Here is a 25776-nt window from a genome sequence, read left to right as displayed (position 1 = left end):
GTGACCAAACGCCTGAGCCCATCCAGTCAGAGATTTTTTCAGGTTCCTGATACTCTGCTGGTTTCCTTGAGTCATATCTGTCTCCATAACTTTGGGTTCATTTAGCTTAGAACATAAGAATGGCCATATTGGGTCAAACCAAAGGTCCATCCAGCCCAGTATCCTGTCTACCAACAATGGCCAATGCCAAGTGCCCCAGAGGAAGTAAACCTAACAGGTAATGATCAAGTGATCTCTCTCCTGCCATCCATCTCCACCCTCTGACAAACAGAGGCTAGGGACACCATTCCTTACCCATCCTGGCTAATAGCCATTAATGGACTTAACCTCCATGCATTTATCTGTTTCCTAGAGACTGGCTCCATGGGGTCCCTCACAAACTGGAGACGGTTACTGTGGGTTTGTCTTTAGTATAGCTCATGTACATACTCCACGAACTGAGCATTTGAGTTTGTTCCAGAATCTGGGATGAGCCTATGTTGTGAAAACTGAAATGCTCAAAATAGCACATGCATGTGAATGGACACAGGGTGCTAAAATTAAATTAACCCAGGGGTTCTCAAACTGGGGGTTGGGACCCCTCAGGGGGTCACGAGATTATTACTGGGGGTCGCGAGCTATCAGCCTCCACCTCAAACCCCGCTTTGCCTCCAGCATTTATAATAGTGTTAAATATATTAAAAAAGTGTTTCCATTTATAAGGGGGTGGCGGGGTGTCGCACTCAGAGGTTTGCTGTGTGAAAGGGGTCACCAGGACAAAAGTTTGAGAACCACTGAATTAACCCCTCTGAAGCCTCAGGGAATGCGGGGGTGGGGGGGTGTCTCCCTTGGTAGGGTTGGGAAGGAGGTAGGTGGTATAGGATATTGCTCTTCTCATGTGATCCCTCCCCCAGTGGCTAATTTTAAATGAAGCTACCCTCCCCTGACATGAATCTCCCTATGGCACTGAAATTAAATATAGACTCTAATTTGGCATTTGAGAAGTGAAAGGGATGGTAGCCCTAATGGAAAAGCTAACAGCTTGGCTCTTCTGCAAGCCTCAAACTGCTGAATGAGCTTTAGGGTAGGGAAGGCTGTGCCTCCCAAACAGCCTGGCCCTGCCCCCTATCTGACCCCCACCCACTTCCTGCCCCCCAACTGCCCACCCCCCTCAGAATCCCTGACCCATCCTGCTCCTTCCCCCTCACCATCCCCCAGAGACCCCACCACCCCCACCCCAGGACCCCACCCCTGCTCCCTGTCCCCTGACTGCCCCAACCCCTATCCACCCCCCCCCCACTGAGTTCTGACAGACCCCCGGAATGCCCACAATCCAGCCCCCCCATTCCCTGTCTCCTGACCGCCCCCCCAACCTCTGCCCCCTCCCTGTCCCCTGACTGTCCCCGGGACTCCCTGCCCTTTATCCAACCCCCCTGGCCCTGGCCTCTTACCTCCGGCTCCCCCCTCTCCCGGAGCCTCAGCGCGTCGCATCCAACAGCGTCCCTGAATAGCGGTGCAGCGTGTCTCTGGCGGGGCCTGAGCTCCTCCCCTCTCAGAGCCTCGTGGTAAGGGGGCGGGGCTGCGAGCTCCAGCGGGGCCTGAGTTCCCAGCCCCGCCCCCTTACTATGCGGCTCTGAGCAGGGCGGAGCTCAGGCCCCGCGGGAGACACGCTGCAGCTGTTCAGGGAAGCTCCTGGATGTGCTGAGGCTCCTGGAGAGGGACGGGGTCGGGGTCAGGCCGGGAGCCTCAGCCGTTCTCTTGGGGACCCCTGCGGAGCCCGGGGCCTGGGGCAAATTGCCCCACTTGCCCCCCCCCTCTGGGCGGCCCTGAGGAACGCAAAACAGCTTGGTGATTTCCCCAACGTCCACGTGACACTGCCGGTGCGTCTACACTGCCAGCGTCCCCAGGAGCACGCTCTCCTTGCATGCGACACTCACTTCAAAGTCCTGGAAGAAGCCGTGGTTGGCGTTTGCCGTCTTCGCCTCGTAATACTGCTTGAAGCTCTGGATGGGGATCAGCCGGTGGACATTTCTGCAGGAGATAAAATTGTGCCCTTGGCGATGAGAGAAAACGCCACCCTGGAGAGGAATTATTTCGAGGGAGTCCTATGGCCTGGGTTATGCAGGAGGTCAGCCCAGATGATCTGGCCTTAGAATCTCTGAACCCCAAACCTAATGACCTGTGACACCTCGGTCCCCTGTGCCGTCTCGCACTGGGACGTCCACAGAACAGTGGCAGTCAGCCTGTCCCACCTCCTGTGAGAGGGGTTCCTCCCAGCCCCTAGGCTGCAGGCCGGTATGGACGTTTGCACTCCCAGCTAATGGGGATTCTCTTTTCACCCAAGGAGTAGTGCAGAGTCCCCAGTCCATGGAGGGGCCTGGCCTTCGTTCTGTGTTAGCGCACTGGTTACTAAGCACTGGATGCATTTCAGGGTGATGAAGGCTGTGACGGAACTTGGCAACACGGGAATCTGCCCAGAGGCGGCTGGGGCTTGGCAGTACAGCTACCAGTGACTTAGATAACTAAGGGTTAGCAGGTGAGCGGCGTGGCACTTGCTGGCACTTTAAAAAGAGACCCAATGGACCAGATTGGCAGGGCCCCGGGTTCTGGAGCAGCCTACACTATGAGAACATAAGAACGGCCGTACCGGGTCAGACCAAAGGTCCATCTAGCCCAGTATCTGTCTACTGACAGTGGCCAATGCCAGGTGCCCCCAGAGGGAGTGAACCTAACAGGCAATGATCAAGTGATCTCTCTCCTGCCATCCATCTCCATCCTCTGACGAACAGAGGCTAGGGACACCATTCCTTACCCATCCTGGCTAAGAGCCATTAATGGACTTAACCACCATGAATTTATCCAGTTCTCTTTTAAACACTGTTATAGTCCTAGCCTTCACAACCTCCTCAGGTAAGGAGTTCCATAGGTTGACTGTGCGCTGTGTGAAGAAGAACTTCTTTTTATTTGTTTTAAACCTGCTGCCAATTAATTTCATTTGGTGACCCCTAGTTCTTGTATTATGGGAATAAGTAAATAACTTTTCCTAATCCACTTTCTCCACATCTCTCATGATTTTATATACCTCTATCATATCCCCCTTAGTCTCCTCTTTCCCACGCTCCCTTTGTGGCCTATCGTGGAGCGCTAGCATGTGGGTAGGCAAGGAGACACCCTGAGTCCCAGACACCCAGCTTTGGGAGCAGCATACTCACCTCAAGCTGTACGTGGTCATTTCTTGCGATAAGTTACTCTTCTTGGTTCTGAAAGGAAAGCACAGGGGATGTCACCCGTCCTGGCAGCACTGAGGCTGGGGCCAAGCGCCCTGTTTAGCAGCAGGAGGGTCTGTGAGAGGGCAGGGCTCCCTCCCGCTTACACACATGACTAGAGGAACTTTTCAGTGGATTCATCACACCCAACAGCTCACACTTGCTATGCTGGACCTGCCCACCCCTTTTGATATACATCTGGTCAGCTCCTTGTTCGGTTAACACCAATCGCATTGTCTTCGCTCTCAGCAGCTTTTCCTACCACTTCCCAGGCCCACCCTGGATCTCATCCCTTGGGAGACGGGCCTCCCTTACCTTTTCGATCGGACCCGCTTCCAGTAGACCCATCCGAAAATTGCGCCAAGTGTCAGGAGAAAGCCCGCAACAATCCCAGCCACGACTGGCACGGTAACAGGACTGGGGTCTGCGCCAGCTCCAGCCGCTGAAGGCAAAGACCATGGGGATTCTTTGCATGTATACTGTGCATTCCAAAAGATCCTGCCAGGCTCCACAAACTGACCCAGACACTCCTGCTGTGAGTCACCCACCCGTCTTCGCAGCCAGGATCGCCAGACATTGGGCTCACCGGGGAAGGAGGACCAAGTGGTTAGGGCACTAACTGAAGACTTGGCAGACCTGGGTGCAAGTCCTGGCCCTGCCACTGACTTTCTGTGCAGACTTGGGCAAATCCCTTAGCTCAGTGGTTCAAAAACTTTTGTACTGGTGACCCCTTTCACATAGCAAGCCTCTGAGTGTGAGCCCCCTAATAAATTAAAAACACTTTTTTAATATAATTAACACCACTGTAAATGCTGGAGGCAAAGCAGGATTTGGGGTGAAGGCTGACAGCTTATGACCCCCCCCCCCCGGTAACAACCTCGTGACCCCCTGAGGGGTCCCAACTCCCAGTTTGAGAACCCCTACCTCAGCTGCTCCGTGCCTCAGTTTCCCATGTGTATAATGGGGTTGCTTGCCCTGCCCTGCCTTGCCTTACAACAGGGTGTGAGGCTCAATACAGTAAAGGCTGTGAAGCGCTTTGAGATCCACGGATGACAAGCAAGCACTAGGTATTATTATTAAATGTAATCTACACTTATGAGACTCCTTTCTGAGATTTTCTGCCCCTCCATTAGCAGCAATTAAGGAACTCCCCTAGCAGAGACAGCTAGAGGGGATAGCGAGTAACACCACTGCTGAAGCAGCATGAGGAACGGCCTTACCTGAAAACGCCGTGAAGGACACAGAAGGATCCACCGGGTCGTATTTGGTGAAAGCAGCAATGCTGAACCTATGGTAAAGCCAAGACCAGAGGTTAGTCCTAGCCACTCAGAGGAAACAGGATTGGCCTGATCCTGCCACTGGATTTCCAGCCTCATACAGAAAGAACGTGGTGCTGGGAAAATGGAAACCAGCAATGAGATGGTGCTTGTCTGGGCCAGCTGGGGAGATGGGTGCCAGGAAGGCAACACAGGAGCTGGTTTGTGATATTTTCCCCTTGGGAAAGTCTGATTTTCCTACAGGGAATTTTGAAATGTGGGTGGATGGAGAAGGTTTCCGGACATTCGTACATTTCCCAGCCTTTTCCTTGGAGCACCGCCCAGTGCAGCCACCTTGGTCCCACTGCGGCCTCCCTGGCATATGTGTTTGGGGTGCGAGGGAGATGCTGCCCTGTTCTCACCAAATAGCCGTGCTCCCTTTCCCCCTCCACCCCCCCTTGTCTGCCAACATCCGCCAGAGCAGGGGTCCCCACCTGTAGTGAGCGTTTGCCTTCAGCTTCCCATTGCAGATCTCCCGGGACTGGCCACACTCATCCGTTCCCACCGGCACCAACCAGGTTTGGGGAGTGCTCCTCTTGTCTGGATGGAAAGGATTGGGGAGCAGCACAGCCACGTAGGAGTCCTCCTGTCCATAATAGTGATCATACCAGGTGCTGGACACGGTTTCCTGGGTGGGCCTTGACACTGGAGTTAAAGACACAAGCGTATCAGCAGCAGCTCCCGCGCCTCGGTGGGGAACTGTGGCCATGGGTCTCAGCGGAGCCACCACGGGCGAGAAGTGGGCACTCACACGACTCGTTGCTGGTGACGATGATGGCATAGTATTCGATCCGGCCGTTCTCCTCGCTGAACATGTCGGGGGAGATGAGCACTCTGGAGCCAGGCTCGACCCGCGGGACGTCTGCTCGTACCGGCGGAGGCAGGACTGAAATGGAAACCCGGCCGGCCCAGGGCGGTTAGGGCTGGAGCTTGGCTTGGTCCTGAGCAGTTCCGCCCCACAGCCCCAGTCCAGCAGCTTCGCTACAAACCAGTCCCAAGCCCCATCCTCCACTCCACATGCAGGGGCTCTGATCTCTGGAATAGGGCCTGCTAGCTAACCAGCAAACCTGATCTGGCAGCTCTTCCTGGGGTCTGTGGGGAGACCTACCCTCTGTTGACGTGTTGCAGACCAGAGTCACAGCCCGGCTCCTCAGCCCGTTCCTGCCCACTGCGCTCACGCTGATTCGGTACGAAGAGTCTGGCTCCAAACCCCACAGGCTGGTCTTGCTCCCGGGAGCGATCACCCGAGCCTCAGCCTGAGGGGGCCCCCCGGACAGCCTCTCTGCCGCCAGCTCGCAGGCCTCCACATCTCCAGCGGGGAAGGTCCAGCTCAGGGAAAAGCCCTTGGAGTCAGGCTGGCACTGCAGATCTTCCACTGGGTCAGGCGCTGAGAAAGGAGAGACCCTGAGCTAGGCAGACCCCACATGGGGTGGGGGCATTTCCAGCCCCGAACCAGGCCGTGTGCCCCACAGCAGTTCCATGCCTGCACGGTGCCAAGGCACAAAGCTGGATACCTGGGCCTCGGGACCCCCGGCTTGCTGGCCTAGGGCTGGAGTGGCTTAGCCAGGGCCTTTGCAAGAGGGATGGTGAGGCTGGGCCAGGGTTGGGGGCCACGCAGGAGGCCAGGGGCCAGCATGGCTGTGCCCAGAGCCTGCAGGGGAGAGACATGTCACAGGAGGACCAGGCCAAGGAAGACTCTCTGTGGAGTCGGGTTTATTTCACAGGATGCCACCAGGCCATGTGGCTCCGTGTGGGCATCTCCCTCCAGTCACTAGCTCACTCCCCTCCCTGCCCTGCACATACCCACTGCGCTCTCCAGCCCCTGCAGCCTCCCGTCCAGCACAGGCCCATACCCACCTATTGGCACCACCAAGATGCCCGTGCTGCTCCAGTAAGGCCCAGCCACGCAGCTCAGGGAAACTGAGTAATTTCTGCCTGGTACCAGCCCCTGGAAGAAGTGCTGGACTTGTCTCCCGGCCAGGGTGTGCCTCTGTGGTAGCGTGGTGTTCCCGGGACCTCGCAGCCACAGCTGGCAGTAATCCAGCTGGCTGGGGGCATGGCCCCAGGACACGGCCAGCACTGTGCGGCTCTCCCCGGGCACCGCAGAGAGATTCACTGGAACCAGAGGGGCTACGTTATAAAAACAATCCAAGGGAGAGAGAGTCATTTCCTGAGTCTGCCACATCGACCCCCAGCCCACCCCAGGGCAATACAGTCGGGGTATGGGAGACAATCCTTCTAGTTTTCATTTAAGGCAGATCTTTTATTTCTATGCTGCTATTCTTCACGTCTCAGATTGCCTGTGGGGACATTTTTGGACTCCTCTCTTTAATTAGTTTCCTAACTCTTTCAGATTTTACCTGTGAGATTATTTTCCTACCAGGAAACGCTCATCTCGGCTGAAACACCCAGCTCCTCCTTTGTTTGCCAGAACAAAGGCAACGTGGATAAGCAATTAGCCTCTCTATCCAGCAGCTGGGAGGTATAATTCCCATGCAGGTAGACATACACGCACTAGCTCTGCTCAGGCTAGCGTGCTAAAAATAGCAGGGTGGCTGTGATACAATCCCCCCGCCCCCACCCCCGGGTACTACTCAGGTAGCTAGCCAGAGCCACTGCCTGAGCTGCCATGGCCATGAGGCTATTTTTGGCATGCTGGCTCCTGCTGAGCTAGTGCATGTTCACCTGTCTGAGTCGGGTTCTGAACCCACTTAGGGGCTTTTGAAGCTGCCTAAATCTAGGCTCGGGCACCTAATGTTCAGCTGCTCTTGAATAGACTGATCTGGCTGCAGACAAAAAGTCCATCAGAACATTGGAAATGCACTGAAAGCTGAACCCGCTGTCTGCTAACACTGACGCCATTTTTTGTTTTGATGCCCCTGATTGGAAAGATTGGAACAAAGACACAGGTTTAGCTCTGGAGGATCCCACCCCTGCTGAAGTCTTGCAAAGTTCTTGGCCTAGTTGACACCTTGCAGGCGTGTGCTAGGGGCCTTTGGCTGAAACGGCCCGTCCCTGGCTGGGGAGGAGCAATGGCTTTGGGGCTGCGTTGTTACGATTAAAAGCGCTTGCTGCAGATGGTGCAAGGCCCTGAGAGCAAAGGACGCTGGGAAGCCCAGAATGCCTGGCCAAAGAGAGCAATCCCGGGCTGCAGGCTCTCCACTGGCTGCTCCCTAGCCAGGACTTTGGGGTCCTCAGGGGCCACCGGCTCCCCCTAGCTTCCTAAACCAGAGCCCAAACCCACCTCCTCCAGGGTGCCTGTAGCCCGCAAGCTGTCACACAGCAGCACTAGCTACTCCCCCGCCCCAGCCTGCTGCTCAGTGTGCACAACCCCACCCAGCTCTGCAGCATTGTATCTCATGCGCCGGGCAAAGGCGCTGGGACTCCTAACACTCACTTGTCCAGTCGCTGATGTTCCCAGCGAACGTCCAGTAGGGCCCAGCCACAGAGGCCACCTCCAGCAAATACTTGTGTCCTGGAGCCAGGCCTGAGAAGGTGAACTTGTGGGCATCCTTCCCCACAGACGCATTTGCTGCCACCGTGCCTGCTTGAGCGTGGTACAGGGTCAGCGTGTAGCCATCTCGCTCCCCGGCGGCTGCTCCCCAGGATGCGCTCAGCCTGTCGGGGTACCCCTGGTTTGTCAGGTACACATTAGGGGGTGCCAAAGGGTCTGGGGAAACACCGGGAGAGACCATGAAAGCCGCATGCACTAGCAGGGGTTTGTCAGCCACCCAGGCCTGGCTCTGTCATCATTAGCTAAATGCACATGGTTTTAACTGCCTTCTTCACTCATGTCCCACCAAGGGATGGGGGGTGACACGTTCCCAGTTCAGGTATAGGGCAGAGGATTCCCATTTCCTTTCTCCCACCAGGCCCAGGTGCTATTGATTCTGAGATCAGGTCCATGCAGCGATCCCTGTGGAGACATGATGCAGCCATGTCCCATGGGGGACGTGCACAGGCAGCCCTGACCCTTCCCAGATGTGTTTGTACCAATGTGGAAGAGTTTATCGCGGCTCCCAGATGTCTCAGTGCAGCGATAGACTGCACCCTTCGGCACCGCACTGTGTAGAGGGCAGGGGGTGCTGTGCCAAGATCCCCAGGAAAAGATTGTGCCCCACTTACAACCCCCCCCACCCCTTTTGCAGCAGGGCGTACTCTGCTGCAGCCCTTCTCAGGATGCAACATGATCCCCGCCCCACCACTGCTGGGGAGGCAGCTCCAGTCCATTCCTGCCCACGCCCCATGTGCTCCCAGACAGCATTAATGGGTGCCCCACAAGCCTGGAGCTCAGCCCAAGAGGGTTTAACACAGCTGTACTGGGGAGTGTGCCGTGGGGTTCACTCCCCCTTACCACCTTGTGCTGTTAGATCTGGCCAGGTGTAGCCCAGGGCATCTGCTGATTGAGCTTCAGTGTCAAACTGATGCCAAACTGGCAGCAAAATCCCCAGGGAGCCTCCCGCACCAAGAAATCAGCTACATGCCCGGCTCTGAGCGCAGGTGCCAATGCCACCTTGCACCAGCCCAAAGAACTGCGTGCACTGGATCCAGGGGCCTGCTGCGACTTAGCCTTCAAATCACAGCTCAACATGCCCAAAGCGCGAGGCCCCAAGACCACAGCTATGTAATGGCAGGCGACAGCGCGGTCCCTAAGGCAGAGCGGGAAGCGGAAATGGGCCAGGGGGAGGGCACAGATGGCACCGCCTGGCAGAGGGGACTCAGGACGCAGCAGGATGACAGGGACAAGGGGAGCTGATTGTGTGTGTCTATCGGCAGGTGTAATTCTGTTAATGGTTTGGGGTCTCAAGCTGCTTTTTAGAGGATTATGGGTAAAATATTCATAAACACCCAGGGGACTTAGGAGCCTAAGACCCAGTGACTCTTCCTGAGTCTTAGGCCCCTTCGGCACATCTGACCCTAAATCTCTCCTGCTCCCCTCTCAGTGCATTTGGAAATGGCCACAGTTCTATTAGCAAGGGCCAGATCCTTCCCAGTGCGGGTCAACTCAAAGATTGGCCAAACAGGCATCAGGGGTCTCACGTCCATTGTGTCTCAAGGAATCCCAGTTAGATTAGTTCAGTTTATACATATAAAGATGCTTTTCTCTAACGACCAGCCCGTCACACTCAGCCTGAGAGCTGAGAGTCAAGCCAGACTCTTTCCTCCATGCACATCATCCTCAGAAACTCAGACGCAGGTGAGCAGAGTTATAGGTGTAACCTGTGACTGAGACATAATCCTGTTTACTCATCAACTGGCTCCTGGTTACTGGGGAGGAGGCATGAGATGGAAAGAACCCAGCTTGACTCTCAGATCCCAGGCTGAGTGGGCAGGGCTGGCTGTTAGGGGAAAACAAAAACCATTTGCTTGTGAAACTGAGTGGATTTGATACAGAAATCAGTGAAAGACAATAACCCCAGGGCTCATTTTACAGAATCGATTTCCAGAGTAGACACAGGTTCGATCCGTCATGGCCACTAAGTATGAGGTCATACCCCAATCCTCCAACGGGGTGAGTCTCAGCTTACTCAGCCTGAATTCGCTGAGCAGATGCCCCCTGGTTCTAGGTTCACCTCCAGCTCCCACATAGCTGCGGAGCCAAAGCACATATGGTTCTGGTGACACATCACAGGATCCAGAGGGAACTGGGAACTCACTGATCAATGCCAGAGACCATCTCTGGGATTCACAGCTGGGAAGGGCGGATCAGTTCTGCTTGGCTCCCAGGGCTGTGAACTCACAGATGCTTTGCTGACAGCTGCTGGGGAACCCGTCTAAGGCTCAGATTGGCTCACTATGAAAATCCCGCTACTCACATGTCCAGTCGCTGACGTTCCCCATGGACATCCCGTAGGGCCCAGCCGTGGAAGCCAGCTCCAGCAGGTACTGGCTTCCTGGGGCCAGGTTCATGAAGGTGAAATTGTGGGTGTTGTTCCCAACAGAGACCCTCGCTGCCATGGCACCCGATCCCACGTGGTACAGGGTCAGCGTGTAGCCATCCCGGCCCCCTGCTGCGGCTCCCCAGGACGCGGTCAGCCTGTTGGGGTGCCCCTGATTTGTCAGGGACATGTTAGAGGGTGCCAGAGGATCTAGGGAAACATCAGATCTTATATCACAAACGTGGCAGAGTGAATGGGATCCTCAGCATGACAGACAGTGCACTGCGTGGTATGTGCATCTGAGGGTAAGGGAGGGCCCTGCTGTCACACACCCCTCCCCCCACTGACACACTTCCCCCCACTCCTCCATCTGCACACCATGCACTGCTGCTACTTTGCCATCTGCCCCTGTTGTGACAGCCTGTGACCCACGAACTTCTGAACACCAGCTGGCAAGAGGGTTACAGGAATCTCCTGATTCTGGTCTGTACATTCTGGTTCCCCAAAGACTGTCAGGTGAAGTTTGAAATGAAAGCCGGTGTCACTCTGCTCACCACCATCATTGTGAAAGGTCAGCACAGATGCTATGTGAGGAGTTATGTATACATCGGAAATCTGCTCTGAAACGCTGTATCAAGGGATTAGTCACCAGCAAAGGAGGAAACCAGGCTGAGAAGGGTCTCTCTCTCTGTCGCAATGTGAATCAAGCACCCTAAGCTAACACAGCGGACACCCATTTACATACAAAGTCAACTGTTAAACGAAGAGCTGTGAAATCACCAGGAAAGGAGTACATGGGGAAAGCAAGCCGGTGTGTGTGTGTGCGTGTGTGAGCAAAGACAATGAACAGGGCGGGGGATATTTCTAGAAGGCAAAAGATAACACTCGGGCAACCTTCACTGAAGAACAGAAAGGACAGCGCTTTTCACTTCCCAAACGCAGGTCTCGGGCAGTCCTGGCTGGAAAGGCGGAAGAGAACTCTGGGTGAGCTAAAACGTCGACAGACTGGAGGTTACCTTGGTAGTTAAGTCTAGTCTCTAGAAAGCGTGTTCTGATTTTGTTTGATATGCAGCCACTCATTTCCAATATCCTCATTCACTAGCCCTTGACCCTTTAGTTTCTGTACACACTACAGCTTAGCATGTGCGTGAGCAGGCAGGTGTCCATATGTGCATGTCTGTGTAAGTGGACGTGAGTGAGCGTGTGCACATCCACCTGCGCATCCATCTGTGTGATCGAGCACGTCAGGGCAGGCATGTTCTGTCCGTGTGCACGCACCTATGTGAGTGCATCTCTCTGTGTCCTTGGGCACGTGGATGTGTCTATCTGGTGTGTGTCTGTGTGAGTGTGTATGTGTGTGTGCACACCGGTGTGCGCACACTTCTCCCCATGGAATGGGGCAGTGTGCAGGGGAGGGTAGCCCACCTCCCCTTAGTCCAGGGGTGGGAAAACTTTTTGGCCCAAGGGCCACATCTGGGTATGGAAATTGTATGGCGGGCCATGAATGCTCACAAAATTGGGGTTGGGGTGCAGGAGGGGGTGAAGGCTCTGACAGGGGGTGCGTGCTGCAGGGGAGGCCCTGGGGATGAGGGATTTGGGGTGTAGGAGGGTGCTTCAGGCTGGGACCGAGGGGTTCGGAGGGCGGGAGAGGGATCAGGGCTGGGGGTTGGGGTGAGAAAGGGGCTCAGGGGTTTAGGCTCCAGGCAGCGCTTACCTCAAGCAGCTCCTGGAAGCAGCGGCATGTCCCCATTCCCACTCCTACGCGGAGGTGTAGCCAGGCGGCTCTGCATGCCGCCCCATCCGCAGGTGCCGCCCCTGCAGCTCCCATTGGCTGCAGTTCCCGGTCAATGGGAGCTGTGGGAGGTGGCGCTTGGGGCAGGGGGAAGCGCACAAAGACCCCTGGCTGCCCCTAAACATAGGAGCCAAGGGGGTACACGCCGTTGCTTCTGGGAGATGCGCAGATCCACAGCACATGCATGCAGAGGCACAGCACATGCAGAGCAGCCCCAGACCCTGCTCCCCGGCTGGAGCTCGAGGGCTGGATTACATCGGCTCGCAGGCCGGATGTGGCCCGGGGGCCATAGTTTACCCACCCCTGCCTTAGCCACTGATGTCACGGGTTGGCATCTGAGCACCTGGCAGCACTCAGCAGGGTCCCAGATGCTGTTCTGCGCTTGCAAGGGCCTCCTGCTCCATTCGCAAGCAGTGCCCCCTTGATGCATCCCCCCTTTACAACCCCAGCACTCACAGGTCCAGTCGCTGACGTTGGCTGCGGCCGCCCTGTAGGGCCCGGCGATGGAGACCACCTCCAGTGAGTGCCTGTATCCTGGGGCCAGCTCTGCGAAGGTGAAATTGTGGGCGTCCTCCCCAGCGACGGCCCTGGCTGCCACCGCACCCGATCCTGCGTGGTATAGGGTCAGCACGTAGCCCTCGCGGCCCCCGGCGGCTGCTCTCCAGGATGTGCTCAGCCTGTCGGGGTGCCCCTGGTTTGCCACATGCACGGCCAGAGGGGCCAGAGGGTCTGGGGGTGAAACCAAACATTTCAGAGTATGGCGCCTGCAGCTGTAGACCACCCAACCCAGCCTCATAGCCAGGGCCTGCCGGGAGAGAGCCGGGCACATCTGAGCTGGGCTGGGGCCCCTGATCTGCCCCACCAGGCTCTGTTGGGGCTGGCGGGAAGATGCTGATGGCCTCGGCTCTCTCACAGAACCACCTCGCCACCACTGGAGCTTCTGAGCCAGCTTCGACTGGGACTCCCCAATCTCCTCCTGCCCTGCACCAGCCTTCCTCTTGGATTCCCCAGGCCCATGAGATCTGGCCACATTCCCAGCAGAGACTGCTCAAGCTGGATGTAGTGGGAAGACGTGAGTGAAGGGTGTTGCCGGGGGGAGGGGGAAATCCAGCTGGCTGGGATCAGAACGGTCCCTGCTTTGGTGTGGGATGATCTGCAAGGACCTAAAGGGCTTGCCCATCCCCCACACAACTCCAGTCCCGATCCAAGGCATCGGGAGCTCACAGCCTGGAGCATGGGGTACAGGCAGGGAAGGCAGGCTGCCCCCGAGACCCCTCTGGGATTTTGGGCACGATCCTGTGTCCCGGCGCAGTGCAGGAGGGGAGCAGGGACAGAGCTGTAGGACTGGTAGAGCAGCTCCTGTGCCCTGTCCTGCCAGAATACAGGGAGAAGGCGTAAGGAAAACACTGGCAATATATTTACTGCTCCCAATGGCCGACCCCTTCGTGGAGGTGCCTCCCAGTACCAGGCAGGATTGGGTGGCTTCCCCCAGGTCCATGGGCAGATGGAGTGGAAGTGGCACGCGGGACTGGATGGAGACACGACTCTGGGAGGAGATGGGTCTCCCCAAGCCAAGGCTGTGACGGGGGCCCCTGGCTGCAGGGTGAGGCACTCACGTGTCCAGTGGGTGAGGTTGGGGGTGCTGGAGTGGTAAGGCCCTGCCGTGGTGCTCACTCCCACGCTGTAGCGGGTGCCCGGGGTCAGGCTCTGGAAGGTATGGTTCCTAGCACCCCAGGGGAGCAAGGTGTGGCCAACGTGCCTGCCGGAGGAGGCGTCGTACAGATCCACGGTGTAGCCTTCTCCTCCCCCCTCCGGCCCCGTCCAGGAGACCTGCAGGGCGGAGGCAGAGGGGCTGGCCAGGGTGAGGTTGGCAGGGGCCAGGGGGTCTGGAAAAGAAGGGGAGACACAGTCAGCCTCCGCTAGCAGAAGCAATCAGAGCTTCTGTCCCACCTGCCCTTGCCAGGGGCACAGCCCATCCCAGCAGGCAGCCTCTTCTCATCTAGCAGGTGGGGGTGCTACCAAGCACTGGTCTCCAGCTTGCATCTCCCGACAGCAGCATGCAACACAGACACCAGGGACCAAGCTGGCCACACGGCAGCTCCAATGGGGGTGCTGGCCCGTGCAGCACAGAGGACAGCACCCCTGGGATCTGCAGCAGGGTAAGGGAGGAGGTGTGGGGGTCAGGGACTGGCCGCCAGGGATGGCAGGGTCAGAGTGGGGCCTGGCACCCGAAGGCCAAAGCAGGGATGCTGCAGTGGGGCTCGGCAGAGTGGGGATGTGTTGGGGGCTGTTCCCCAGGGGCGGCAGGGGAAGAGGGGTCCCTAGCAGGGTAGGATCAGAATGGGGGAGAGGGAGCCAGGCTCTGAGCAGGGCAGAGGGGGGCGTAGGGTCAGATCTGGGGGGTTGATCCTGGGCCCGTCATACTCACACGTCCATTGGGTGATGTTGACAGAGGAGGATTCGTAGGGACCTTTCACAGCAGTGACTTGTGCAGTGAATCTGCTGCCCGCTGCCAAGTGAGTCCAGGTGATGTTCTGAGCGTTGGGTCCCAGGGACTGAGCTGTCTCTATGCCCCAGGGTGCCAGGCTGTACAGAATAACCCGGTAGTGGTCCCTGCCCCCAGGGGGCTCGTCCCAGGCAGCACGCAGCACCGAGGAGCTGCCTGAGTTGGTGAGGCTCACATTGGCAGGAGCAGCTGGAACTGAAGGGCAAAGGCAGAGAAGGAGGAGTCAGGGCAAGAGGGAGCCACAAGGGAAGGGAAAATCCCACCGCTCGTGTGCAGCCATCTCTGAGGAGGAGCCTGACATCCCTGCAACAGCCCACAGCAACAGCTTGGGACGTGATGAAGGATCCTGTGCAATTGAAAGGGCAGGGGGACGGAGGCAGACAGCAATTGTTCCCATAGAAATCTGGCCAGGAGATCAGCTTTTTATACATGATGTCAAAGCATGGCACCTGTGGCAGGACAACACCTCCAGCCCTGCACGGGGGCACCCTCCTCTCTAACGCCATCACTTCTCCAGTACTCCTGGCTGTTCTCCCCTCTGAGCCAGACTGAGACCCTGCGAGCGCACACCCCGGCGGGCCAGCACCAGAGCAGGCAGGGTGCTCACCTGTGCAGCCGGTGACATTCTGGGGGTCAGAGCTGTAGGGTCCGGCGAGAGCGGAGATTCCAACGTGGTAGCAAGATCCCGGCGCCAGCCCCACCAGGGAGACGTTGGTGCTGTCCTTCCCCACATTCACATGTCTCCCGGCTGCCAGGGAGCCCTCCTCATACACGCTGACCAGGTAGCCGTCTCTCTGTCCAACAGGGGCCTCCCAGCGCACCGCCAGAGCAGAGGTGCTGTCCCCGTTGGTCATGGCTGGGGACAGCGGCATCAGAGGGGCTAGCAGGAAGAAAGAGTGTCATGGGGCCCGTGGGGGCAAACATGGCACGTGCCCCGTGTCCTTACAGCAAGGGTAGGAAAGCCAGTGCCCCTGGCACTTCACAGCCAGACTAAGGCACGGTGGGTGCTCGAGATCTCAGCTCCTCACCCCGTTCCCGTTCCATGTGGCTGCACAGTGACGGTGACAGCCTAGGGCAATAGCACGTGTCTGACAGGGGTGAGGGCCAGAGGGCCCCATTCTCTGACTCCTTCCTGGGCAGCAAGGGCCTGGGGTTAGGGCAGAATGGCACTCCTCCCCCAGCCAAGACCCCCTTTCCCCCCAGGCCGTGCCCCTGCAGCCAGGTACCTGCTAGTGCCATGCTTCCCCAGGAAAGTGCTAAGAATCAGAGGGGTCAAATCTGCTGAGCCCAGCCGCAAAAGTAAAGGGGACTTGGGGGGGCACTTCCCTGACCCAAACCAGCCCACCAGCAGGGGTTCGGCTTGGATCAGAGGCCTGGCCTAGATCCCCGGGATTCTGCCCAGTGTTGATATGGGTGAGCGGGTTAGTCTTGGGGGATGTGTACCCCAAAGCAGTGCCCTGTGGAAGCCCTGGTGTGGCGGCCGCCCTCTGGGCTGATGCAGCAGGGTCTGAACCAGGGACCTCCGGAGTTAAGAGCAGGAGCTGCTACAGCTTGAGCGAACGCTCTAGAGCCCAGGCCTGTAACAGACTCACACCCCCTGTGGCTCAATGGAGAGGGGGGCCCTTTAACACAGCAGGCGGCTACACCCACCCCACCAGACCCATGCTATACCTGTGTAGCCAATGGCTGCCTGTGAGGAGGTGCGGTGGGGTCCGGCCTGCGAGACGATCTCCACCCGGTACCGCGCCCCGGGCACCAGGCCGTCCAAGTCGACGTGAGCAGCTCCGCGCTGTACGGACGTGTTCCTGATAATGGACTGAGACTCATCCGCGTAGAGCTGCACCCAGTGATCTCCTGCCCCGCCCGACTCCGTCCAGCCCACGTGCAGCTCCCAGGGGCTTGGCCCACGTGTCACACTCACGTTGGCCAGTGACACAGGGTCTGGGGAGGGGAAACAAAGGCAGGAAGATGCGTTAGATGGGGGGAAAGAAGAAAAACTGCCGTAGCTCATGGGGGTGCTGGGAGCCTGAATTCATCTGTATTGTAGGTGCCCAGATACTATGGTGACGGGCACCAAAGAACCCAGGATCTTCCTATCTGCAGCACTTGGGCAAAAGGAGAAGCTCCATTCATTGGCAGCAGCAATAGCAGGCTGTTATCTAGCCGGGCAGTGTGTTACCCAAGCTGCTTGGGGCACAGTTCTGAGGTGCCCTGTGTACTTCCAGCACCACACATGGGGCTGGCATTGCCACGGAGGGCAGATAACTCTCAGCCCCGCATCCCCACAATGAGAACAGACAGACAGACACAGCTGGCCCCAGAAGCTGCCTCTCCTTCTCTTACATGTTCTCTGCTCCCTTCATGCCTGTTACAGCGCGACCCCCCTTGTTCATGCCAGGACCCCAGTTCCACCTGTGGATGCTGGAACTGGCAGGCAGGCCCCTCAAGGCCATCCCAGGCACTGAGGCTAATGCCAGGCCCCTAAATCCATATTAGGCACCCAATGATTTCCAGCAGCGCTGAGCGAACTCCTCTTCACCCATCCGCTTTGGCCTAGCAGTCTCTGTATCACAGACTTTAAGGCCAGAAGGGGCCATCGTGATCAGTTAGTCTGACCTCCTGAACGTTGCAGGCCACAGAACCTCACCTACCCGCTCCTGCAATGGACCCCTAGCCTCTGGCTGAGTTACTGATGTCCTCAAATCATGGTTTAAAGACTTTACAAAGAATCCACCACTGACACTAGTTTAAACCTGCAAGTGACCCGTGCCCCGTGCTGCAGAGGAAGGCGAAAAATACCCAGTGTCTCTGCCAATCTGAGACGGGGGAAAATTCCTTCTCGACCCCAAATACGGCGACCAGTCAAACCCTGAGCACATGGGCAAGACCCAGCAGCCAGACACCCGAGAAAGATTTCTCTGTAGTAACTCAGAGCCCTCCCCATCTAGTGTCCCATCACCAGCCATTGGAGATATCTGCTGCTAGTGGTCATATCATTGCAAATGCTAGAAGCAGAGACCAAGGGGATGTCTACACCACAGACCAGAGCAGATGTACCCAGCTAGCTTGAACACTGATAGCAGTGACGCCATGAAGGTGCCGGCTACCTGCTCCAGAACATATCCAGTGCAAGAGAATGCTAAAGTGTATTGCACTGTTCAGCCATTACATGTAAAATGTAGTGAAAAATACTTTATTTAAAGCTTACCTCAACAGGCAGAGCATTAAAACATCTTATAATGAACATATCTGGTATAGAAGCAAGGTCCATAGCCAGTCCATATCTGGTACAGAAGCATGACATGATGTCAAGAGTAAACTAAGAGCAAAAAAAGAAGGAAAACAGCAACAAAGGTTGCAGGATACCATCAACATGCCACTCTTCAATGGTCCAGAGAACTGCAGCTTTCACAAACCTTCCCAATGGACAGATTGGAAGCAGTATTTTGCAAGATTTCAAATTGCAAACAAGCTGCATAAAGGAACTGGAGATATACAGGTATCTGCTTTAATTGCTTCTATGGGGAAGCAGGCAAAGCATTTCTTTAAATCCTTTGATTTTACTAAAGACAGTCACAAAGATGACTATGAAAAGGTTCTGGCTATGTTTGATGCCAGAACCTTCAAAGAAACGTGGTTTCTGGAAGAGCATGTTTTCACCAGAGAATTCAACAAATGGGAAAATGTTCACTGTTTTATAAGAGCTCTGCATACGTTGGCTGAAAACTGATTTGGGGAATGCAAAACATGAAAATATTTTTTCTAGCAAAACTGACAAACTTGAACGTCCTGAAACCAGCTTAGAAACTGTAAACAGAAACTTGAGTGTTAAAAGTCATTATCATAAAATCCCTGAGGCAAGGTGAGAGAACTCCCAGGCTAAGAGGGACAAATTCCAGCCTACATGCACAAGATGTGGGAAAAAATCATATCCCAAGAGATGATGCATGTCCAGCCAGAGGCACACGGTGTAATAAATACATGAAATATGGACATTTTTGCAGCTGTTTGCTGCATCAAAGCAGTCAGGGAGTTGACTCATATTGCAGACAATCAAAAGCCATTGTTTCTGCGATCTACCACTTGTGATGACATAGAACCTGCCTGGAGAGTGAAACTGAATATTCTTGGCAAGACTATTGACTTTAAAACTGACTCAGTAACTAATGTCATAGTCATATCTCAGAGGGTACATACAACCATTTTCATCCCCTCCGAGAGCTGAAGTCACCTGACACAGCTCTCACTAGCCCTGCATGTATTCTGAACTGCATGGGCTAGTTCACCACAGAAATAACTTACAAAGACAAAAGCTGTGCATTCAGGTTGTATGTGACCAAAGGACCACAGACCAACAGCCTTCTCAGCCACAGAGTGACACCATGATGGGCCTAATGAGAAAGGTGGAAGAACTCAGTGGAATATTTGGTGATACTGGACTTTTGAGAGGAAATCCAGTACAAATAACCTTACAAGACAATACTGAACCATATAGTGTACGTACACCTCACAGCATTCCTATCCCATTACTTCATAGAGTGGAAACTGAGTTAAAGAGAATGCAGAGGATTGGCATAATTGAGAAAATCTCTGAGCCAGCAGCATGGTATGCCTCAGTGGTACTGGTTATAAAGAAAAATGGAAAAATATTAATCTGTGTGGATCTTAAAAGACTTAATGAAGCAGTTGTGAGAGAAACAATCTATCCGCCCAACATTGGCTGACTTCCTCCCCAAAGTGAAAGGAGCGACAGTATTTTCCAAGCTGGATGCCTCAAGCGGATTCCTTTAGCCAAAGAAGGTGCTAAAATGACTACATTTATCACACCATTTGGATGGTTCTGCTTTCAAAGATCACCTTTTGGGACTGCCAGTGCCCCATACAATTTTCAAAAGAAAGATGGCCGAACTGTTAATGAACTCAAACAGAATTGTTGTTTTCGTGGACGATATTCTGCTATATGGATCTTTGATGAAAGAACAACAAAACTCTCAATGAAGTCCTAAGCCTAATCAGTCAGTCTGGACCGCCTACCCCAAATCGTGACATTGTGAATACTGTAAATGGTAGGAATGTAGAACGTGAAGGGGGAGATGTAATGGAATGCTAAACTGTGTTATACTGTTCAGTATATGCTGTTATACTGTGTGTAAAGTATCTTATTTAAAGCTAACCTCAGCCATAGCGGACAGAGCATTAGAGGATCTTATGCTGAACACATCTGGCGTCTATAAGCAAGCTTGTAGCCAATCCACATCTGGTACAGGAACATGACACCAGCCCATGCTGCCACAGCTTCACTGCTATTGTTGTTGGTGCCAGCTAGATCAAAGCTACGTCTACACATGCTGCAGCCAGTACACCTCTGATTGCAGCGTGGACAGACCCAGAATCTCCGGTACTGCAGGCGATGCCAGGATCCCACACCCTGCAGGAGACCATCTCCACAGGCCACAGCCCATACTCACATGTCCACGCCGTGGCAGATGGCGCCGAGGCTCTGTAGGGTCCCGCCAGGGCCGTCACCTCCACGGAGTACTGGATCCCGGGACGAATCCCCAGGAAAGTGAAGTTCTGAGTGTCTGGCCCCACTGAGACGTTCTGTTGCATCAAGAACTCCTTGCTGTAGAGGTGGATGAGGAACTGGTCTCTGTCCCCGGAAGCCCTGTGCCAGGCAGCAGAGAGACCCAGGGGGTGTCTTTTACTGGTCAGTGTCACGCCAGATGGGGCCAAAGGGTCTGAAAGAAAGAGGTAGATAAGTGGCTAGTAGCTGCCGTGCCACGGATGCCGGGGAATGAGATGCAGAGAGTGGGATGGGGGCCCAGGATCTGGAGCTGGGGCTCATGAGGGAGAAAGGCTGGGCTGGGCTGGAGGGGCATCCCGAGGGGTTGGCACTCATTTTGCACAAGTGGGCAGGACACACAAGGGCCCGGGAGGGGAGAATCAGGCCCATTTGGGGCTATCTTTAGTCTTGGTTTAACTCCACCCATTGCACCAGAGTCTCATCTGCTTACACCAAGGCTGAACTGGGCCCTCAGAATCCTCCTGGCTGGCCACATCCATTCTCACATCTCTGACCAGCCAGTCATCCATCTTCACGGCTCCAGCATTCCCAAAGCACCCATCGCTACACTGTTGTATCTAGACCCCCGGCTGTCACTGTTCTCCATTCCTCTGGAGCCTAAACCGCCCATGCTACAGCTGGCTCAGGAGACAGGCGGGTGTGGGAGAGCGGCCCCCACTCACATGTCCAGTCCATGGCCGTCTGCACAGACGATCTGTAAGGTCCAGCCACAGCAGCCATCTCCAGGGTGTACTGGCGCCCGGCGCTCAGCCCCTGGAAGGTGATGTTGCTGCAGCTCACCCCCACGGTCACATTCCTGAGCCATGCCTGCGACCTGGCTTCGAGGAGGACACCGCTGTAATTCACTCTGCCGGCGGCTGCTCCTTTCCAGGAGGCGTGCAAGGAGGTGCTTTGTCCCTGGTTGCTGAGGCTCAGCTCTTCCATGGGCGAAGGATCTAGGGGAGAAAAGGGACTGGAGTTGAAGCCAGACAATGGATCGGGAGCAGACTGCTAGAGCCTCCCGTGGTCCCAGACTTGCTTGGCCTGGAACACCCTCCCCTGTGACCATTACTGCTGCAGCGGGGTCCACAGCCACAGGGGACCAGGGGAGAATCCTGCCCCATATTCTCAGGGCGAACAAACCTCAGCCATCAGGCCCCCTGCTGAAGGTCTAGAATCATAGAATAGCAGGGTTGGAAGGGAACTCAGGAGGTATCTAGTCCAACCCCCTGCTCTAAGCAGGACCAATCCCCAGACAGATTTTTGCCCCAGTTCCCTAAATGGCCCCCTCAAGGATTGAACTCACAACCCTGGGTTTAGCAGGCCAATGCTCAAACCACTGAGCTATCCCTCCCCACTGGTGGGTCACCTGCCGACCCTCCGCTCAGAGCCAGCAGGGCATTTTGGGGAGTTTCACTTCCCAATGACGTGCCAAGTGCTGGTCCCTGCGGGAGGCGGGATAACGGACTGACAGTCTGAGCTAGTGCGGCAAGAGATGGGAGGCCGGCTGGCTGGGCTGACAGCCTGAACTGGTGTGACGGGGGATGGGCACTGGACTCAGTCTAGACCTCTGGCCCAATCTAAGACAGGAGGTAGGTGGATAACAGACTAGGTGGACGCGTGGCCCAGTCAGATGCAGCAGAGGGGAGGTAGTTTAGTAAACGGGCCTATGGCCTGACGCAGTATGGCAGGGGACTGGGCTAGACAGACCTATGCACTGATTGGGTGGGCTAGTCCAGATACTGGACTGGACTGACCCATGGGTTCCATGTGTCACTAAACCCCATGGTCCTTCTGCTATTCTAGTCAGTGAGGTCACAAAGGATGCACCTGTGATGTCACAAGCATTGATCTGTGACATCACCAGGATGAGCGGCTGAGAAGCCCACTGGGAAACACTGGGAACTCATGCCCCTGGCTCCATCTCCATCCCTGTCAGCCCCCTTGGTGGGCACCGGTGGCACTTACATGTCCAGTTGGTGACGCGCAGGGGTGAGGAGGTGTAAGGCCCAGCTACCGTGCTGATCACAAAGGCGTAGTGGGTCCCCGGGCTCAGCCCCTCATAGGTGAGGTTGGTGACACCTCCCACCTCAGATCTATTATTCACCAGTGCAGGGGGCTCCAGGGAGTACAACGCCACCACGTACCCAGCTCCAGCCACCTCCTTCCAATGGGCATGCAGGGTAGAGGTGCTCCCCTGGCTAGAAAGGCTCACGCCAGGCGGTGCTAATGGCTCTGCAAAGCAGAAAGAGCCCCATGTGGTCAGTACTCTCAGAATCACGCTGCACAGGGGCACCCAGGGGCCCCTCCTCGTGCAGCACCCAAGCATCTGCTCCACGTATGGGATCGTGGGATCTTGGAATTCTGGGGGCAGCTGGTGGCATCACTCTGATGCCCTGTCACTCACTTAAAGGGACTTCAGCTCTGTGGGGAGAGGCAGGACTGATGGCCCTGGAGATAGAGGGCCTTTTGCTAGCCACAGAGCCAGGGTGACCCCAACAGGGAAGCTCTGTCTTTGTGGCCCATTCAGGGTGAGGGTTGTGCTGTGCAAAGCCTGGCATTCCATTGCCCTTGGGCACCACTCTCCAGGCCAGGCCCCAGGCTCTGGTTTCTGGTGACAGCAGGTAGCATGCTCCCAAAGCTTGCCAATCCTGAGCACCAACCATGTGATCAATGGCCAGGTGACCTTGTGTCAGGCCAGCTGATATACCAGAACTCCTCTGTCAGAATGATCCTTATTCATCACAGTCCCCCAAGAGTGACCCCGGTGCCAACAGCATGCCCAGCCAGGCAGCCCTGCCCTCCCTCCTCTAGGACCTTCCACCAGTGCCATTGCCCACCCCAGAGCCATGCATGGGCCAGGCTTACCCACTGGGACCTCTAACGGCCCAGCCCATTAGCAGCGAGGGGTCACAGCGCAGGCTGTTGTCCTGGCCTCCCTGCCCCTCCAGTGCCTTCAGGTCCCAAGCACGGGCTCGCTGCTTACGTGTCCAGGAGGCGGCACTCAGAGAAGGTGCCCTGTGAGGCCCAGCCACGGCTGTCACTCGCACCGAGTACTGGTTCCCAGGGCTCAGCCCATGGAAGCTGATGTGAGCGCTGTCTCCTCCCACAGACACGTTCCTGGCCAGGGCTCTGCTCTCTCCCTGGTGCAAGGTCACCAGATAATAGTCCCTCTCTCCAGCGGGCGGGGTCCAGTGAGCCTGCAATGAGCCAGCCTCCCCAGTGATGCTCAGGGTCAGATTGACTGGGCTCAGGGGGTCTGCGAGGAAGGAGAACACGGGGTGGAGGGTCAGCACCCAGCAGCTCAAACATCTCTTAAAAAGAACCCCCAGGCACACGCTGCCCCCGGACTCCCAGGGCAGAAGCCGTCTCCTTTTCAGGGAGAAGTCAGTGACTGCACTGGCTAGAGCAGGCAGTGCCAGCCTCCCCCACACAGCCTTGCCTCATATCTCTCTCCTGCCCTCCCCAGCTTCTGTCCCAAAGGGAGTGCCCCCAGAAGAGACAGAAACATAAATTAGAGATGTAGGAGCTGGAAAAGATTTAGATCAGCTAACTCTTCCCTCTCACACAGGCCAGAGGAGAACTGCTCCTTACACCATGTTACACCAGACTCAGTTTACCTGTCCCAAGTAATGGCACCTGCACCCCTCCCCCTTGGGAGACAAGCCCACAGCCTCATAGAGCTCATTATCAGGACATCATTCTGGATAGTCAACCTAAATTCTTCCCAGCTTCATCTCATCCTGTTTCTGATACTGGTTCATTCTCTGATTTGGGGCCTGTCCTTGAGACTAACTCCCAGTTCAGAACAGAGCCTTGGAATGTTTTGGCACCATGTAACATTTTGTTAATCTCTAGGCAGCAGCTGCATCAGAGAATGAGTCTAGTCAGAGACGCTCTATGGCAGAAAGCAGGCAGCTGATGAGATGCACAGCTTCCAAAAGTAACTGCACCACAGCTAACAAGAAGCTTCTCTCCAAGATGTAGCTACCTGGATAGTTAGTTGAAAAGAGGGTGTAGGAATATCTGTAATCTCACAAATCAGGAGCGGGGCACCCAAAATCATAGGATCGGCTTAAAAAAAAACATGGGATGTTTTCAAATGATCCATTCTCGCTCTCCCTCTCTCCATTGTCTGACTTGAGCATCAAGCGTTCACGGTCTCAGGCTCTGCTCCCCATTCATGAGGAGTGGACACTGACTCTTTTTAAAAATAGAATCTGAGAGTCTAAGGTCATCACCTGACTCCAGGAGCCAGGGCTTTCAGAAAAAGCATCATTGCGGGAGCTGGCCACGCTGCCCCCTGGCTCCTGAGCTGCCCTGCTCCACAGGGACTGGCCATGACATAAGGCAGATGATGCATCACCAGGGATCTAAATTAGCTGTTACCACTCAAGAAAGAGATCTTGGAGTCATTGTGGATAGTTCTCTGAAAACATCCACTCAATGTGCAGCCGCAGTCAAAAAAGCAAACAGAATATTGGGCATAATTCAGAAAGGGATAGATAATAAGACAGAAAATATCATATTGACGCTATATAAATCCATGGTACGCTCACATCTTGAATACCGCGTGCAGATGTGGTCGCCCCATCTCAAAAAAGAGATATTGGAATTGGAAAAGGTCCAGAAAAAGGCAACAAAAATTATTAGGAGTATGCAACGGCATCCGTATGAGGAGCGATTAATAAGACTGGGACTTTTCAGCTTGGAAAGAGATGACTAAAGGGGGATGTGATTGAAGTCTATAAAATCATGACTGGTGTGGAGAAAATAAATAACACAAGAACCAGGGGTCATTCAATTAAATTAATAGACAGCAGATTTAAAACAAACAAAAGGAAGTGTTTCTTCACACAACACACAGTCAACCTGTGGAACTCCTTGCCAGAGGATGTTTTGAAGGACAAGACCATAACTGGGTTCAAAAAAGAACTAGATAAGTTCAAGAAGGATAGGTCCATCAATGGCTATTAGCCAGGATGGGCAGGGATGGTGTCCTTAGCCTCTGTTTTCCAGAAGCTGGGAATGGGTGACAGAGGCTGGATCACTTGATGATCACCTGTTCTGTTCACTCCCTCTGGGGCACCTGGCATTGGCTGCTGTCGAAAGACCCAGTATGGCTGTTCTTATGTTCTTATGCCCCCACCCTGTCCCCGGAGAGCCGTACTCACATGTCCAGGCGGTGGCGTTGGGCCCCGCTGCCCAGTACGGCCCAGCGGCAGCGCTCACCCCCAGATGGTACGGGGTGCCGGGACTGAGGTGCTGGAAGGTGTAATTGGAGAGGCCTCTCTTGGCTGATACTGTTCTGGTCACCATGTGGGAGAGCAGGTTGTGGAGGGTTAAGTGCAGCCAGGCAGCTCCTTCGGCACGGCTCCAGGAGGCAAAGAGGCTGGTGCTGGAGCCCAGACTCTGGAGTGTCAGTGCTGCTGGGGTGGTGGGTGCTGAGGACACAGACAGGAGCTGGGGAGATGT

The 25776-nt window shown here is 55.4% G+C and overlaps 1 protein-coding gene across 6 annotated transcripts in view; it reads right to left on the bottom strand.

Annotated features, from left to right (window-relative positions):
- Positions 1–25776, bottom strand: part of LOC123369648 (receptor-type tyrosine-protein phosphatase V-like) — a 69048-nt gene that overhangs the window by 26463 nt on the left and 16809 nt on the right. For 3 of the 6 annotated variants that reach the window (XM_045015482.1, XM_045015484.1, XM_045015485.1), the window contains 20 exons: positions 25476–25745; positions 23288–23560; positions 22270–22536; positions 20985–21257; positions 20207–20476; positions 16410–16679; positions 15346–15618; positions 14661–14933; positions 13849–14118; positions 12689–12961; positions 10378–10650; positions 7959–8231; positions 6419–6691; positions 5670–5948; positions 5313–5447; positions 4996–5206; positions 4466–4533; positions 3561–3687; positions 3192–3239; positions 1917–2010 (listed from right to left, as the gene is read on the bottom strand). In XM_045015482.1, the coding sequence (XP_044871417.1) occupies positions 1917–2010; positions 3192–3239; positions 3561–3687; positions 4466–4533; positions 4996–5206; positions 5313–5447; positions 5670–5948; positions 6419–6691; positions 7959–8231; positions 10378–10650; positions 12689–12961; positions 13849–14118; positions 14661–14933; positions 15346–15618; positions 16410–16679; positions 20207–20476; positions 20985–21257; positions 22270–22536; positions 23288–23560; positions 25476–25745 (4493 nt within the window). Of the gene's footprint in view, positions 1–1916; positions 2011–3191; positions 3240–3560; positions 3688–4465; positions 4534–4995; positions 5207–5312; positions 5448–5669; positions 5949–6418; positions 6692–7958; positions 8232–10377; positions 10651–12688; positions 12962–13848; positions 14119–14660; positions 14934–15345; positions 15619–16409; positions 16680–20206; positions 20477–20984; positions 21258–22269; positions 22537–23169; positions 23561–25475; positions 25746–25776 lie in introns of those variants that run through there. The other 3 variants (XM_045015483.1, XM_045015486.1, XM_045015487.1) reach the window with 3 other exon arrangements.

Source organism: Mauremys mutica, chromosome 4 (assembly GCF_020497125.1).
Source record: "Mauremys mutica isolate MM-2020 ecotype Southern chromosome 4, ASM2049712v1, whole genome shotgun sequence".
Lineage (NCBI taxonomy): Eukaryota > Metazoa > Chordata > Testudines > Geoemydidae > Mauremys > Mauremys mutica.
This window is presented reverse-complemented; position numbering and strand designations above follow the sequence as displayed.